The 13,655-nt window shown below is 38.4% G+C and overlaps 1 protein-coding gene and 1 long non-coding RNA gene across 13 annotated transcripts in view; one reads left to right on the top strand and one right to left on the bottom strand.

Annotated features, from left to right (window-relative positions):
• The window catches only part of LOC102159026 (uncharacterized), a 46,186-nt gene that overhangs the window by 18,723 nt on the left and 13,808 nt on the right, over positions 1–13,655 (top strand). For 2 of the 3 annotated variants that reach the window (XR_002336307.2, XR_014817752.1), the window contains exons 3-4: positions 2,655–2,691; positions 6,904–6,987. This is a non-coding gene — a long non-coding RNA (uncharacterized LOC102159026). The remainder of the gene's footprint in view (positions 1–2,654; positions 2,692–6,903; positions 6,988–13,655) is intronic. The other variant, XR_014817753.1, reaches the window with a different exon arrangement.
• The window catches only part of KIF27 (kinesin family member 27), a 91,881-nt gene continuing 83,133 nt past the window's right edge, over positions 4,908–13,655 (bottom strand). For 8 of the 10 annotated variants that reach the window (XR_014817744.1, XM_084979799.1, XM_084979802.1 and 5 more), the window contains one exon: positions 8,625–9,368. Coding sequence is in view for 9 of the 10 variants with exons in the window: in XM_084979799.1 (XP_084835925.1) it covers positions 8,884–9,368 (485 nt within the window). In the remaining variant the exon portion in view is untranslated. Of the gene's footprint in view, positions 5,169–8,624; positions 9,369–13,655 lie in introns of those variants that run through there. The other 2 variants (XM_084979803.1, XM_021064656.2) reach the window with 2 other exon arrangements.

Raw genomic sequence — 13,655 nt, 5'->3', positions numbered from 1 at the left:
TTACATCTAGTATCTCTTCTTAGTGACTAGTGAGATAGTGAACCTTGTAATAAACCTTATCAAAAGGACCTCAGCACCACTGAAGATAAATCAGGAAGAGTATATATTAGAACTCTTCCTCTCTTATTTGCTCACAATCCACTAGAATACTTCTGATTGTGGGTTCCATTACTCCTGAAGTCTTGGCCTTCTCTTTGATTACTTGACTGCACAGGTCATGGGTGCTTTGATCTAAACAGAGAGAAAATATTCCTTAACATTGGAAGATACTTGCAAACTAACGGTAATGAGCTTCACTCAGGATACTTATGAAGGAGACTACCACGGTAATCAGATTTCATTCTAATATATACTTCTTGTATACAGTAGGTAAGAGTGTCAAATGTCAAAGGCTGACTTTGCTGTTAATTTTATCACCTATCTGTACATGTACCAAAAAATTAACTTTTACAGTTTCCCTGAATGAAAAAATTGTTTAAAATATTTACCAAATGGAAACCAGAATTTTCAGTTTTATTTTCTAGCCAGAGTTCATCAATAACTCAAAAATGTAATTTTCACTAAAGAAATATGTAACAAATAACCAAAACCCAGTGGTTAACAAACCAGTAAAAACATATTTTTTGTTCAAATCAAATAGTCATGAAGCCCTTCTTATGCCTATAAAAATAGACTCAGGCAAGTCTTTAAAATATTTTCTTGTGAGAATAGACTTCACATGAAATTTTCCAGAGAATGGTTATTTCTGCTGTTGCTAACATATATAATTAAAGCTGAGAATTTGTTTTAAAATGTTTTATGATATATATAAAGTCAATGACCACATTTGTGCTAAAAAGTTATCCCATTTTTCAAGCCAACTCTTTGGAAAACCTACTTATAATTCTGTTATAAACATATATGATTCTTTAGTTTTCAAAGCCCTTTTATACATTTATTTGATAAAGCAAGACTACTTATAATAAAAATAGCAGTTTCATTCTCAATTAATTTATTAGAGTTGCACTTGAAATATAAGATTTTGGGAGTTCCCATTGTGGCTCAGCAGAAACAAAGCTGCCTAGTATTCATGAGGACCCAGGTTCGATCCCTGGCCTCACTCAGTGCGTTAAGGATCCATGTTGCCATGCGCTATGGTGTAGGTCGCAGATATGGCTCAGATCCTGCGTTGCAGTGGCTATGGTGTAGGCTGGCAGCTGTAGCTCCAATTCGACCCCTAGCCTGGGAACTTCCATCTGCTGCGGGTGCAGCCCTAAAAAACAGAAGAAAAAAGAAAGAAAGAAAAATAAGATTTTGAATGCAAGGGGTCATTCATAAATTGCTTCTTTAAAAAAAAAAAAAAAGGCTTAGGAGTTCCTGTTGTGGCACAGTGGGTTAAGGATCTGACTGCAGCGGCTCAAGATGCTGTGGCAGTGCAGGTTTGATCCCCCGCCTAATGCTGTGGATTAGGTATTCAGTGTTGCTGCAGCTGTGGTGCAAGATCACAGCTGGATTCAATCCCTAGCCTAGGAACTGTTTGATGTTTTATTTATTTATTGGCTGCACTCACAGCATGTGGAAGGTCCCAGGCCAGATACTGAATCTGAGCCACAGCTGCAACCTGCACCACAACTGCAGCAACACTGGATCCTTAACCCCTCCACTATAAAGGAACTTACAAAGGCTGTTCAGTGTTTTAGAAAATACTATTTTTAATGTACTTCATTAATAAGTTTATAACCTGGATCATTCTGATCATGTGCTGGTTGTCTTACAGCCAGGGACACTTGGTGCTGACTGGGAATGTGTCCAATGAAATAGATAAGCTTACTTCCAGGCTTCAAATGGAACAATTCAAATGCTGCCCAACCTCCAGGTGACTGGAATTTCAAAAGACTGGCACGTTGGTATAAAAATACCTTGGCCTTTCCTTATCTAGAAAAAAATAATCATGCTAGAAAGTAACAATAAAACTTTGACAATTTTAATACTTATAAATTATCAAAATTATAAATCAGTTGAATTTAGATTAGTTCCTAACTCCTTTTCATGGAAGATAGTGAAATATGGAATTTGCAGTCCACAAACAAAAGCAAGTAACATCAGTTCAGCCTCTCAAGGCAGGCCAGTAGCTGCTGTATTGTAATCATGAGTACAAGTCTTTTATCCAGAAATTTTTCAGAAAACTTCAGGATATTTTAGTAGAGAGAAAAATTAAGCAAAATGGTTTAGTATTGTTTTATAAAGATAAATCCTGTCAATTCTGCCTGCAGTGTTTGTGGTTCTTCACATACTATTAATAAGTCCTCTTATTCAGTTTATGTTATAGCTGATGGAATTTATCCAAAACTAATGTTTCTTATAGTTTTCTGTTGAATGGCTGGCTCTACAATTTCCATTTAAATTCTGTCTAGGGTAGCTTCTTTTCATATAATCCTGAATGAATAGTAATCGTAGGGAGAAAAATCAGCATAAAAACTGGGATGTATATTTTCAAATGGCAAATTCAATAGTAACTAGCATACTTTAGGGTTTTGGAGATAGCCAAAGATTGAAGTTAGTTTTAGTGTTGTTGCAACAGAAATAAAATATAGTCTCTCAAAATATTTCTGAAAATTCCTTGCTGGCCTATAGAATACTTTAAAATAAACCTCCTTTTCTCCTGTTTTTACCAGAGCTATTTGAATTCTGGAACACTCTGGGCAGTGAGGGGTAAGTAAGCTATAATTTGCCTATAATTTGTTGTTGTTATTTAAGGCAGGGTACAAGAAGTGGTTCTTTTAAGAGGCCCCTCTGATCAAATAAATTCTAACCATATTCACCACTTGAGACTTGAAAACTTATACCTTGCTTTGTATATACTTTAATAAGGCTGAAAGCAAATAGAGTATGCAAATATTGTTTCAAGATATATTTATTTTGTTCTACTTTAATTACACAAGTATTAACTAATAAATGGAATTTAAATTTCCGGAGTTCCCGTGGTGGCGCAGTGGTTAACGAATCTGACTAGGAGCCATGAGGTTGCAGGTTCGGTCCCTGCCCTTGCTCAGTGAGTTAACGATCCGGTGTTGCCGTGAGCTGTGGTGTAGGTTGCAGACGCAGCTCAGATCCCGTGTTGCTGTGGCTCTGGCGTAGGCTGGCGGCTACAGCTCCGATTCGACCCCTAGCCTGGGAACCTCCATATGCCGCGGGAGCAGCCCAAGAAATAGCAAAAAGACAATAAATAAATAAATAAATAAATAAATAAATAAATAAATAAATAAATTTCCAACCATCATTAAGTAGAAAATTTTTTAAGTGTTTAGTTTTCTACCTTTCTGTTGTGAATTGTTTTGTTCCTTGGGCATATAGGGATCTTGCTCATTATAACAAAGTCTGTGAGATTGTAGTATTTTTCTCTTCAAGTACTGTAGAGATAACTCAGTGGAGCTTTATGTAATAATTTACCAGTAAGGGAGTTCCCGTTGTGGCACAGTGGTTAACGAATCTGACTAGGAACCATAAAGTTGCGGGTTCGATCCCTGGCCTTGTTCAGTGGGTTAACGATCTGGTGTTGCCGTGAGCTGTGGGGTAGGTCACAGACACGGCTTGGATCTGGCGTTGCTGTGGCTCTCGCCTAGGCCAGTGGCTACAGCTCCGATTAGACCCCTAGCCTGGGAACCTCCATATGCTGTGGGAAGTAGCCCTAGAAAAGGCAAAAAGACAAAAAAAAAAAAAAAAAAAAAGCAAAAAACAAACAATAATTTACCAGTAGGACGTAATACCTGTATCTAAGTCATTACATTTGGATTCAATTAAATTACACTGTTAGCATTTCAAATAGTGGCAATTCTGTTGATTCATTGTGGAAATTCTTATGAAAAAAGATATAAAAAGGGACAAAGAACTATGCAAAACATCAAAAGCCATTATTATAATATGGTCTTTCTGAGCCTTATTTTTATAATTCCTCTTGTTCTAATTACTCCCCATGTTGGGGTATTGTTGGAGTCAACATAGAGGCTGTGATAAAAATAAGATACCACTCAGAGTCCCCATTGTGATGCAGAGGAAACGAATCCGACTAGGAACCATCAGGTTACAAGTTAAATCCCTGGCCTCTCTCAGTGGGTTAAAGATCCTGTGTTGCTGTGGCTGTGGTGTAGGCCAGCAGCTGTAGCTCCAATTAGACCCCTAGCCTGGGAACCTCCATATGCCACGGGTGAAGCCCTAAAAAGCAAAAAAAAAAAAATCAGACACCACTCTAGCCATGTATGCACTGCATTCCAAAAGCAAGGAATGGAAGCATTCATATCTGATGCAGGCATTAAGGGATGCATTGTTTGCAGAGAATTTAAAATCAATAAATTCACGAAAAGTGAGTCTTTTTTTTTTTTTTTTTTTTTTTTTGGCCATACCCACAGCATGTGTAAGTTCCTGGGCCAGGGACTGAACCCATGCCACAGCAGCAACCCAAGGCACTGTAGTGACAACACCGGATCCTTAACTAGCTGCACCACAAGGGGACTCCCTCAGTCTGCTTTTTATTATCAGCAGTGAGGCAAACGACAGTGAAAAATACTCTCCCCATTAGACAGATGCTCCCATACCCACCTTTTGAACACAACTGCCCGGATAAGCTCATAATACTACATACCCAATGCATGTGAGATATTTATTGTGGCAGGATCTCACTCTCGCCTTTATTTTCAATTTTTGAAAATATAAATGTGGAAGAAGAATGTGTTATCAGTACTAATCAAGGCAGCCTGCAGCCTGTTATATCTTTAAATGTAAAACATACAAAATTAATACTTTGAAAAATTCCATTGAGGTTGAGAGAGGAACTGTAGACATAAGTGGACACTGAGCTTTCATTATTCATACTCCAGTGTTTTAAAAAATCATAAGTATGTGCCTAAGGAAATAAATGAAAGAGCCAAACATGTCATATTTGTATTTAATGCAGGAGAACTTGTGTTGACTATAGACCAAACTCCCACTGTGGACTTCACTCCTTAGCAATTCATTCTAAGACTTATAAGACCTTTTGTTTTAAAATGTAAGACGCCTGTTCTTAAGCATTTATCACTTTATTCACCTGGACTATTACAAACAAGCCAATGGCAATAAAGTCCACATTACTGAAGATCATATGTATATTTTTGCTGACTCCTTGGACCCTGAGTTCATGAAGATATGAAGAACTGAGGGGAAAGAAAAAACCATTAGCAAAAGAAAACAAATATTAAAGTATAACAGTATCTTCATTGAGGTTCTTGCCACCCACAGTTCCCACACTCATAAAATTCTCCAACTCTGTTATCTACAACACTCTGGAATTAGGGAAGGAACTAGTACTTTATGGAAGCAAATATGTTTCTTTCCAGACACTCTGTTATAGGTGGAAAAAAATAATGAACAAAAAGAGAAAACCACAAACATATTTCATATTTATGCAAAGAGACAAACACGATGACAAAATGATTTAGCTAAGAGCACTGAAACAGACAGTAAAATTTATTACTAGTATATATTAAAAGAAAATTGTACTTGCCTTAGGAGAGTGCCTTAATTCTTTCGCTCCTTTGCGAGTGCACTGACTAAACTAGAAAGATAAGAAAGGAGATCCCATCGTGGCGCAGTGGTTAACGAATCCGACTAGGAACCATGAGGTTGTCGGTTCGATCCCTGGCCTTGCTCAGTGGGTTAAGGATCCGGCGTTGCTGTGAGCTGTGGTGTAGGTCGCAGACACAGCTCGGATCCAGCGTTGCTGTGGCTGTGGCGTAGGCCAGAGGCTATAGCTCTGATTCGACCCCTCGCCTGGGAACCTCCATATGCCGCGGGAGGGGCCCTAGAAAAGGCAAAAAGACAAAAAATAAAAATAAAATAAAGTAAGTATTTAAAAAGGAAAAAGAAAGATAAGAGGTTCACTCCCAAAATATATTATTTAGGACATTATTTATATGTGTGTGTTTGACTATGTATGTGAAATCTGTCATAGCATATAAAGGATATATGTTTAACCAAAAGGAAGAATTGTACCTTTGTTATTTAGAAGTCAGTTCACATTTGCATTATCAAATGTACTCATGGTTAGTTTAATATAAATTTTCTTGCTTTGTTAGTGAGCTTTTAGAAAATGTGTTTATATTTCCACAGGTAAAACAAATACGTGTCAATTTCTTGGGCAGGCAAAATTCCAGTGTCAAAATACATTCTTATATGAATTATTTTTAAATTATTCATTTTATAAGGAATTTAAAATCAGGACATTAATAAATATATACTTATTAATAAATATATGATTTTGCTATGCTCTGTTAAGGCACTGGCCTTTTGCCATTATATATACATAACAATTATATATGATATATATTAGATATATATCATACAGGGGGAGTTCCCATTGTGGCACAGTGGAAATGAATCCGAGTAGGGACCACAAGGTTGCGGATTCGCTCAGTGGGTTAAGTATTCAGTGTTGCAGTGAGCTGTGGCATATGTCGCAGACGCAGCTCAGATCTGGTATTGCTGTGGCCATGGTGTAGGCCGGCAGCTATAGCTCCAATTAGACCCCTAGCCTGGGAACCTCCATATGCTGCAGATGCAGCCCTAAATAGACAAAAAGAAGACCCCCCCCAAAAAAATATATACATATGTCATACAAACCAAAGGTACAAAGAGAAAACTAGCTTAAAACCAGAATCCGACTTCAAATAGTCCCTGTTAAAAATAAAATTTCTAAGTTGCTTTGTAAATTTGTTGGTTGAAGCAGTTTCTCCTTGTGCCAATGTTATAAACTGTGATTCCATTCCCAGATAAGTCCACAGAAGACTACCTAACCCATAATTTAAATGAGTTTTAATAACATACTTAAGAGATATAGAAACTGTTCACCAATTTAGAAGTTTGTTTAGATTTGGTTTCCTTTTCCTATAGGACTTGTTTTTACCAATGAGACCAGGAGCTAAAACTAGAAGAAGAAAACAGTCTTTGAGCACAAGGCAACAGCCTGGGTCTTAGGTAAGACAGTCAGGGTCAACAGCAACAGAGGAAAGAATCAAAGAACAAAATTAGCATCATATAAGAAAAACTGGGGAGTTCCCGTCGTGGCGCAGTGGTTAACGAATCCGACTAGGAACCATGAGGTTGCAGGTTCGGTCCCTGCCCTTGCTCAGTGGGTTAACGATCCGGCGTTGCCGTGAGCTGTGGTGTAGGTTGCAGACGCGGCTCGGATCCTGCGTTGCTGTGCCTCTGGCGTAGGCCGGTGGCTACAGCTCCGATTCAACCCCTAGCCTGGGAACCTCCATATGCTGCGGGAGTGGCCCAAGAAATAGCAACAACAACAACAACAACAACAAAAGACAAAAAGACAAAAGACCAAAAAAAAAAAAAAAGAAAAAAGAAAAACTGGAGTCAGTAAGAAAGTGGGTTCCTGTCATGGAGTAGGCATCCATAAATCAGGGTGATTTTGACACTGTCCCACCCAAATAGTAATTAAGGAAGAAACTTTATTTTATAGGTGAAAGTTTAGAAAAGTAACAAAAGTAACAACAGAAGTAACAAAATAATACGTCTGGTCATTATAATGGGATATTTTCTGTGATTGAAAATATGATGAAAAAGTACAAATTGTATTTGTTGGGTAAATCAATGTTAGTTCTTAATTCCAAACTGCAGTTTTGGAGTTCCCGTCGTGGCACAGTGGTTAACGAATCTGACTAGGAACCATGAGGTGGTGGGTTCGGTCCCTGCCCTTGCTCAGTGGGTTAACGATCCGGTGTTGCCGTGAGCTGTGGTGTAGGTTGCAGACGCGGCTCGGATCCTGCGTTGCTGTGGCTCTGGCGTAGGCTGGCAGCTACAGCTCTGATTGGACCCCTAGCCTGGGAACCTCCATATGCCGCCGGAGCAGCCCAAAGAAATAGCAAAAAAAAAAAAAAAAAAAAAAACCAAACTGCAGTTTTTATATTATATAATAAGATTTAAACCAAAAAAAAAAAAAAAATCTTGAGAAAAAATTTCAGTATATTAAGCCCATAAGGTTATTGGCTAAAGATCCTCTAGCTAGACTTTAAGCTTTACAGGTGTACTCGATGCAACCAGGTATCTTTTCTTGGAAGTGTCAGAATGCTTTAATGTTATTCTATCCTTGTTTCTCTATTCCATGGAACTGTATTCATTTCCCCCCGTTTTAGGTGAATAGATAGGGCAGGAGAGAGATGAAAATTTATATTCCAAAATATGAGAAAACCAATACTATAATACTCTACGAACAATTTTAGAAAAAGAGCAGAGACCAGGTTTAAAAAGTCAAGACTGACTGCTCAATCTCTATGGGCTCTGAGGACCATAAATGAAATTTAATCCATAACCCTAGACAGGTGATGACGTCTGGCACAAATATTCAACTGTGCCAAAATATACACAGCAGGTGACTCTCCCTCTGACAGAAGCAATGTCTAACTTTTTTTTTAAATAACAAAATATATTTGAGAATAACAATAATATAAATTTATAAGATAATTACTGTATTATAATATACTTTTATAATATAATAATATACTTTTATATTGTATAATGATAGACATTTGATGGATATTTTAGTTTTTCTCCTCTTAGTTTTGTTATTCAAATATGCCTGGAAAAAAATTTTAAGCACATTTATAAGTGGAAATATTTTAATGTTCCATGACTTGATAGTATTGTAAAACATGTGTTTCATTATAGTGAAAATACAAATTAAAACTCCTCAAATATACTATAGAAGATATATTCATCCATAGTGTACAAAAAGATTAGGGATTCCTTTCTCTCCTTTTATCCTGAAGGAAGAGCTAGTGAGCTTAAGCTTTAATTTTTAACAGGTTAGAATAAGGAATCTTACACATCTACTAAATTAAAATGTCTTTTGTTAAATGCTTAAGTTTTTAAGTCACTCGTTTTCCTAACTACTTCAATGGAATCAGCACTCATAGATCCAACCCCAACTCCAAGACTGGAACGTCGTAATGATAGTTCCAAGGCAGAGATTTGACGTAACTCTTTGCGACACAACTTTACAGGTGTGACACCATGCAGCTGTCCCACATTTCCTACTGGCTGAATTTGGGGTGATGGTCGACTGAGGGATTCTGTAAACTGATTTTCATCTATTTCTGTTTTGTCCTCAATGCTTAACAAATGTCCACTAGTGGGTGCTAAAGAGCTACAAATTGGAGGTAATTCTGGGCCATTTTCCCAGAGCTTCTGAGGATTTGGTTGTGTTCTTAAGCTGCTTGTGGAAATGTCTAATTCTGTTTCCCTTCCATTTAATTTCATACTTTCAGTTCTGGATGCCCATTTTAATTCTTCTGAAACCACTCCTTCTGCTTCTGGGTTCTGGACTCCATCTCCAGCATCATGATCTAAAAATAATCAAATATGCAGAAAAAAATTGTTTCCTCAAAAATAGGTATTTTAATCATGATATCCTAATATAACCACATTATTATCATGCAATATAAATTATGTCTTTCAGCTTATTTGTTAAATGATTTGAGAAAAACAAATTGAATATGAATTATTCTTATTTCACTTAGAGGCCTCTTGCATGTAAAAAACTGAGTACTTTTTTTTTTGCCTTAAGGACCCGCACCTGCAGCATATGGCGGTCCCCAGGCTAGGGGTCCAGTCAGAGCCACAGCTGCTTGCCTACACCATAGCCACAGCAACACCAGATCTGAGCCATGTCTGCGACCTACACCACGGCTCATGGCAATGCCAGATCTTAACCCACTGAGTGAGGCCAGGGATCGAATTTGATGTCCTCATGGATACCAGTCAGATGATTCGTTTCCACTGAGCCATGGCAGGAACTCCCTGAGAAGTTTTAATTAATGGAACAAAATAGAGAAATAGCCTTCTGGAGATCTTGGTACCACATGGAAACACCGGAGTACTTTAGGCCTCTCCGGTGCCCTTCCACACCGGCCTCCACTGGCCTTGCCACTGGTGAATCACATTCCAATCCTGGTCCTATCTCCAGGGAATCTTCTGGGACTTGGCCTTATGTGTGTGAAAACCTCGTCTTGGTTGACACTCCCAGCAAGAGAGCAGGGTTATTCTGCCTGAATGTACTCTGAGGTACATACCACAGCTTCGACCATCAAGATGAAAATGACAGCACACCCCTCGGGGCGGGGGGGGGGGGGGCGCTCCATTGGAATGAGTGATGGGAGCGAGTGAAGAAATCAAAGCTTGAGGCTATCACATCACAAACTGACAAAATCACAAAGACAAAATTTAAGAGAAGTCCATATAGGTACTAGACCTAATGCAAAGAAAAAACACCAACTCTAACATATGTTGAGGATGCAATTAGTACACTTCTGGTCCTGAGAATACAAGTTTAAAAGCAGAAGTTGCACACTGGCCGCTCCTGAGCCAAATGTGGCCCACAGATACGTTTTACTTAGCCTATGAATATACCATAAAATTTTTTTAAGTTTTTGGAAAGTCTCATATAAAAATACAGATTTCTGGCTTTTATAGAAAAATGAGAAGAACTGACAATTTCTGCCTGGCAACGGCAGCTGGAGCAGAGCTGCCCCTGCCAATTGAGACAACTGCTGAGTCCCATTGCTCAAGCTGCCTTCCTGGCTTCTGCAGGCATCTTAGTTTGTGATTCCCGGTTTAAAACCTCACTGATTTCCTATATAACCATTAAAAATTGTGAATCACTTTATTGTACACCTGAAACTTAACATAATATGGTACATCAACTATACCTCAAGAAAAAAAAAAAAAAGAAAATTCTTACACACAAAAAACCTGAACTAGCAAATGATGTAGATCCTCACATGGAATTAGCAGCTATAAAGTTGACTGTAATGATCAGAGTAGCTCCCAAACTTTGCTGCCCATTAGTGTTACCTGGAAGCTTTTAAACATCTTGATGCCTAATAACTTATAATGAAAAAGAATAAAGTATGCAGGTTCAATCCCTGGCCTTGCCCAGTGGGTTAAGGATCCGGTGTTGTTGCAAGCTGTGGCGTAGGTTGCAGATATGGCTCAGATCTGGCGTTACTGTGGCATAGGCCTGCGGCTGTAGCTCCTATTCAACCCAGGAACTTCCTGTAGCCCAGGAACTTCCATATGCCATGGGTGTGGACATTAACAAATAAATAAATTAAATAAAACCCCAATCAACTGAATACTGAGACAGTTATGTATTAACTAGAATACTGATTATTAAGCAAATACATTTTAGGGAACTCGAAATTTGATGTATTTAAATTGCTATATTCTATAATTCAAATCTTACTTAATGTCATTGTACTAGAGCAGCGTTTTGTTTTTTGGGTTTTTTTGGGTTCCTTTTGTCTTTTTTTTAGGGCCACACCCACAGCATATGGAGGTTCCCAGGCTAGGGGTCTAACTGGAGCTACAGCTGCTGGCCTATGCCAGAGCCACAGCAACGCCAGATCCAAGCCTTGTCTGCAACCTACACCACAGCTCACAGCAACCCCAGATTCTTAACCCACTGAGTGAAGCCAGGGATCAAACCTGCAACCTCATGGTTCCTAGTCGGATTCCTTTCCAATGTGCCAAGATGGGAACTCCTAGAGCAGCATTTTGAAAGGATGTAGTACAAGCTATATCACCAATGTGATTCCAACTTATTTTTTTCAAAGCATGGGGAAAATATTGAAAAGAATTATTCTGAAATGTAAACAGTTGTGGGTAGGATTTTGGGTGATTTTTTTCTATATTTTCAAAGTTTTCTATATTGACTATGTACTACTTTTTATAGCCAAAAAATAAAAATATTTAAAATATTTCTAGGTGAAATAACAAATTAGCTGAAATAACATCTTTGACATAATTATTACTAAGACTAGTTACCAGACAAGTTGGTAAGACAGGAATTATCCTCAGTTTACACATCTCCAAGATTTTTTTTGTTTGTTTTGTTTTTTAGGGCCACACCTGCAGCATATGGTAGTTCCCAGTCTAGGGGTTGAATCAGGGCTGCAGCTGCTGGCCTACACCACAGCAACTCAGGATCCGAGCCGCATCTGCAACCTAAGCACAGCTCACAGCAACACCAGATCCTTAACCCACTAAGCAAAGTTTGTTACTGCTGAGACATGTGGGCACTCCCCACACATCTCCAAGATTATATAACTTTTTTTTTAGCTTTCTGTGTTTGTTTCATCGAAGAGCATGATAAGGATCCAGGTTTCTTAAACCTGGTTATGACCATTTACCACACTGTCGTTTTGTTATTTGTCATTTGTCATCTTTTCTATTTCATCTTGGTTTAGTCTTGGAAGATTGTACTGTTCCAAGAATTTGTCCATTTCTTCTAGGTTGTTCGTTTTATTGGCATATAGTTGCATAGAGTAGTCTCTTATGATCCTTTGTATTTCTGTGATGTCCGTTGCTACTTCTCCTCTTTCATTTCTAATTTTATTCTTTTGAGTCCTCTTTTATTCTTGATCAGGCTAGCTAAGGGTTTATCAATTTTGTTGATCTCTTCAAAGAACCAGCTTTTCGTTTCATTGATCTTTTCTATGGTTTTCTTCGTTTCTATTTCATTGATTTCTGCTCTGATCTTTATGATTTCTTTCCTTCTACTCATGTTGGGTCTTGTCTGTTCTCCTCTCTCTAGCTGCTTTAGATGTAAAGTTAGCTTGTTTATTTGAGCTTTTTCTTGTTTCCTGAGGTGGGCCTCTATTGCTATAAACTTTCCTCTTAGAACGCCTTTTGCTGCATCCCATAGGTTTTGGAGTGTCGTATCTTTGTTGTCATTTGTTTCTAGGTATTTTTTAATTTCCTCTTTGATTTCTTGAGTGATCCATTGGTTGGTTAGTAGCATGTTGGTTAGTCTCCACGTGTTTGTGTTTTTTGCAGTTTTTTTCCTTGTTGTTGATTTCCAGTTGTGTAGTGTTGTGGTCTGAAAAGATGCTTGATATGATTTTAATGTTCTTAAAGTTACCCGAGGTTGGATTTGTAGCCCAGGGGGTGATCAATCTTAGAGAACGTTCCATGTGCACTTGAGAAGCATGTTATTTTGCTGCTTTTGGATGGAATGTCCTATAAATATCTATTAAGTCTATCTGGTCTAATGCTTCATTCAGGGCCTGTGTTTCCTTATTGATTTTCTGACTGGATGATCTGTCCATTGCTGTAAGTGGGGTGTTAAAGTCCCCCACTATGATTGTGTTATTGTCAATTTGTCCTTTTAAGGTTGTTTGTTAGCAGTTGCCTTATATATTGTGGTGAACCTATGTTGGGTGTGTAGATATTTAAAATTGTTATAACGTCTTCTTGGATTGATCCTTTGATCATTATGTAATGACCTTCTTGGTCCCTTAAAACATTCTTCATTTTAAAATCTATTTTGTCTGATATGAGTATTGATACTCTGGCTTTTTTTTTTTTTTTTGGTCTTTTTGCCTTTTCTAGGGCTGCTCCCATAGCACATGGAGGTTCCCAGGCCAGGGGTCCAACTGGAGCTGTAGCTGCCGGCCTACGCCAGAGCCACAGCAACGCGGGATCTGAGCCATGTCCGCAACCGACAAAACAGCTCACGGCAACGCTGGATCCTTAACCCACTGAGCAAGGCCAGGGATCGAACCTGCAACCTCATGGTTCCTCGTCAGATTTGTTAACCACTGTGCCACGACAGGAACTCCTCTACTCTGGCT

Source organism: Sus scrofa, chromosome 10 (genome assembly GCF_054392235.1).
Source record: "Sus scrofa isolate SSC_HxYL_T2T_F1_AM1 chromosome 10, Sscrofa_HxYL_maternal_Yorkshire_Landrace_v2.0, whole genome shotgun sequence".
NCBI lineage: Eukaryota > Metazoa > Chordata > Mammalia > Artiodactyla > Suidae > Sus > Sus scrofa.
The sequence above is the reverse complement of the archived record's forward strand: the minus strand, read 5'-3'. Positions and strand labels throughout refer to the sequence as shown.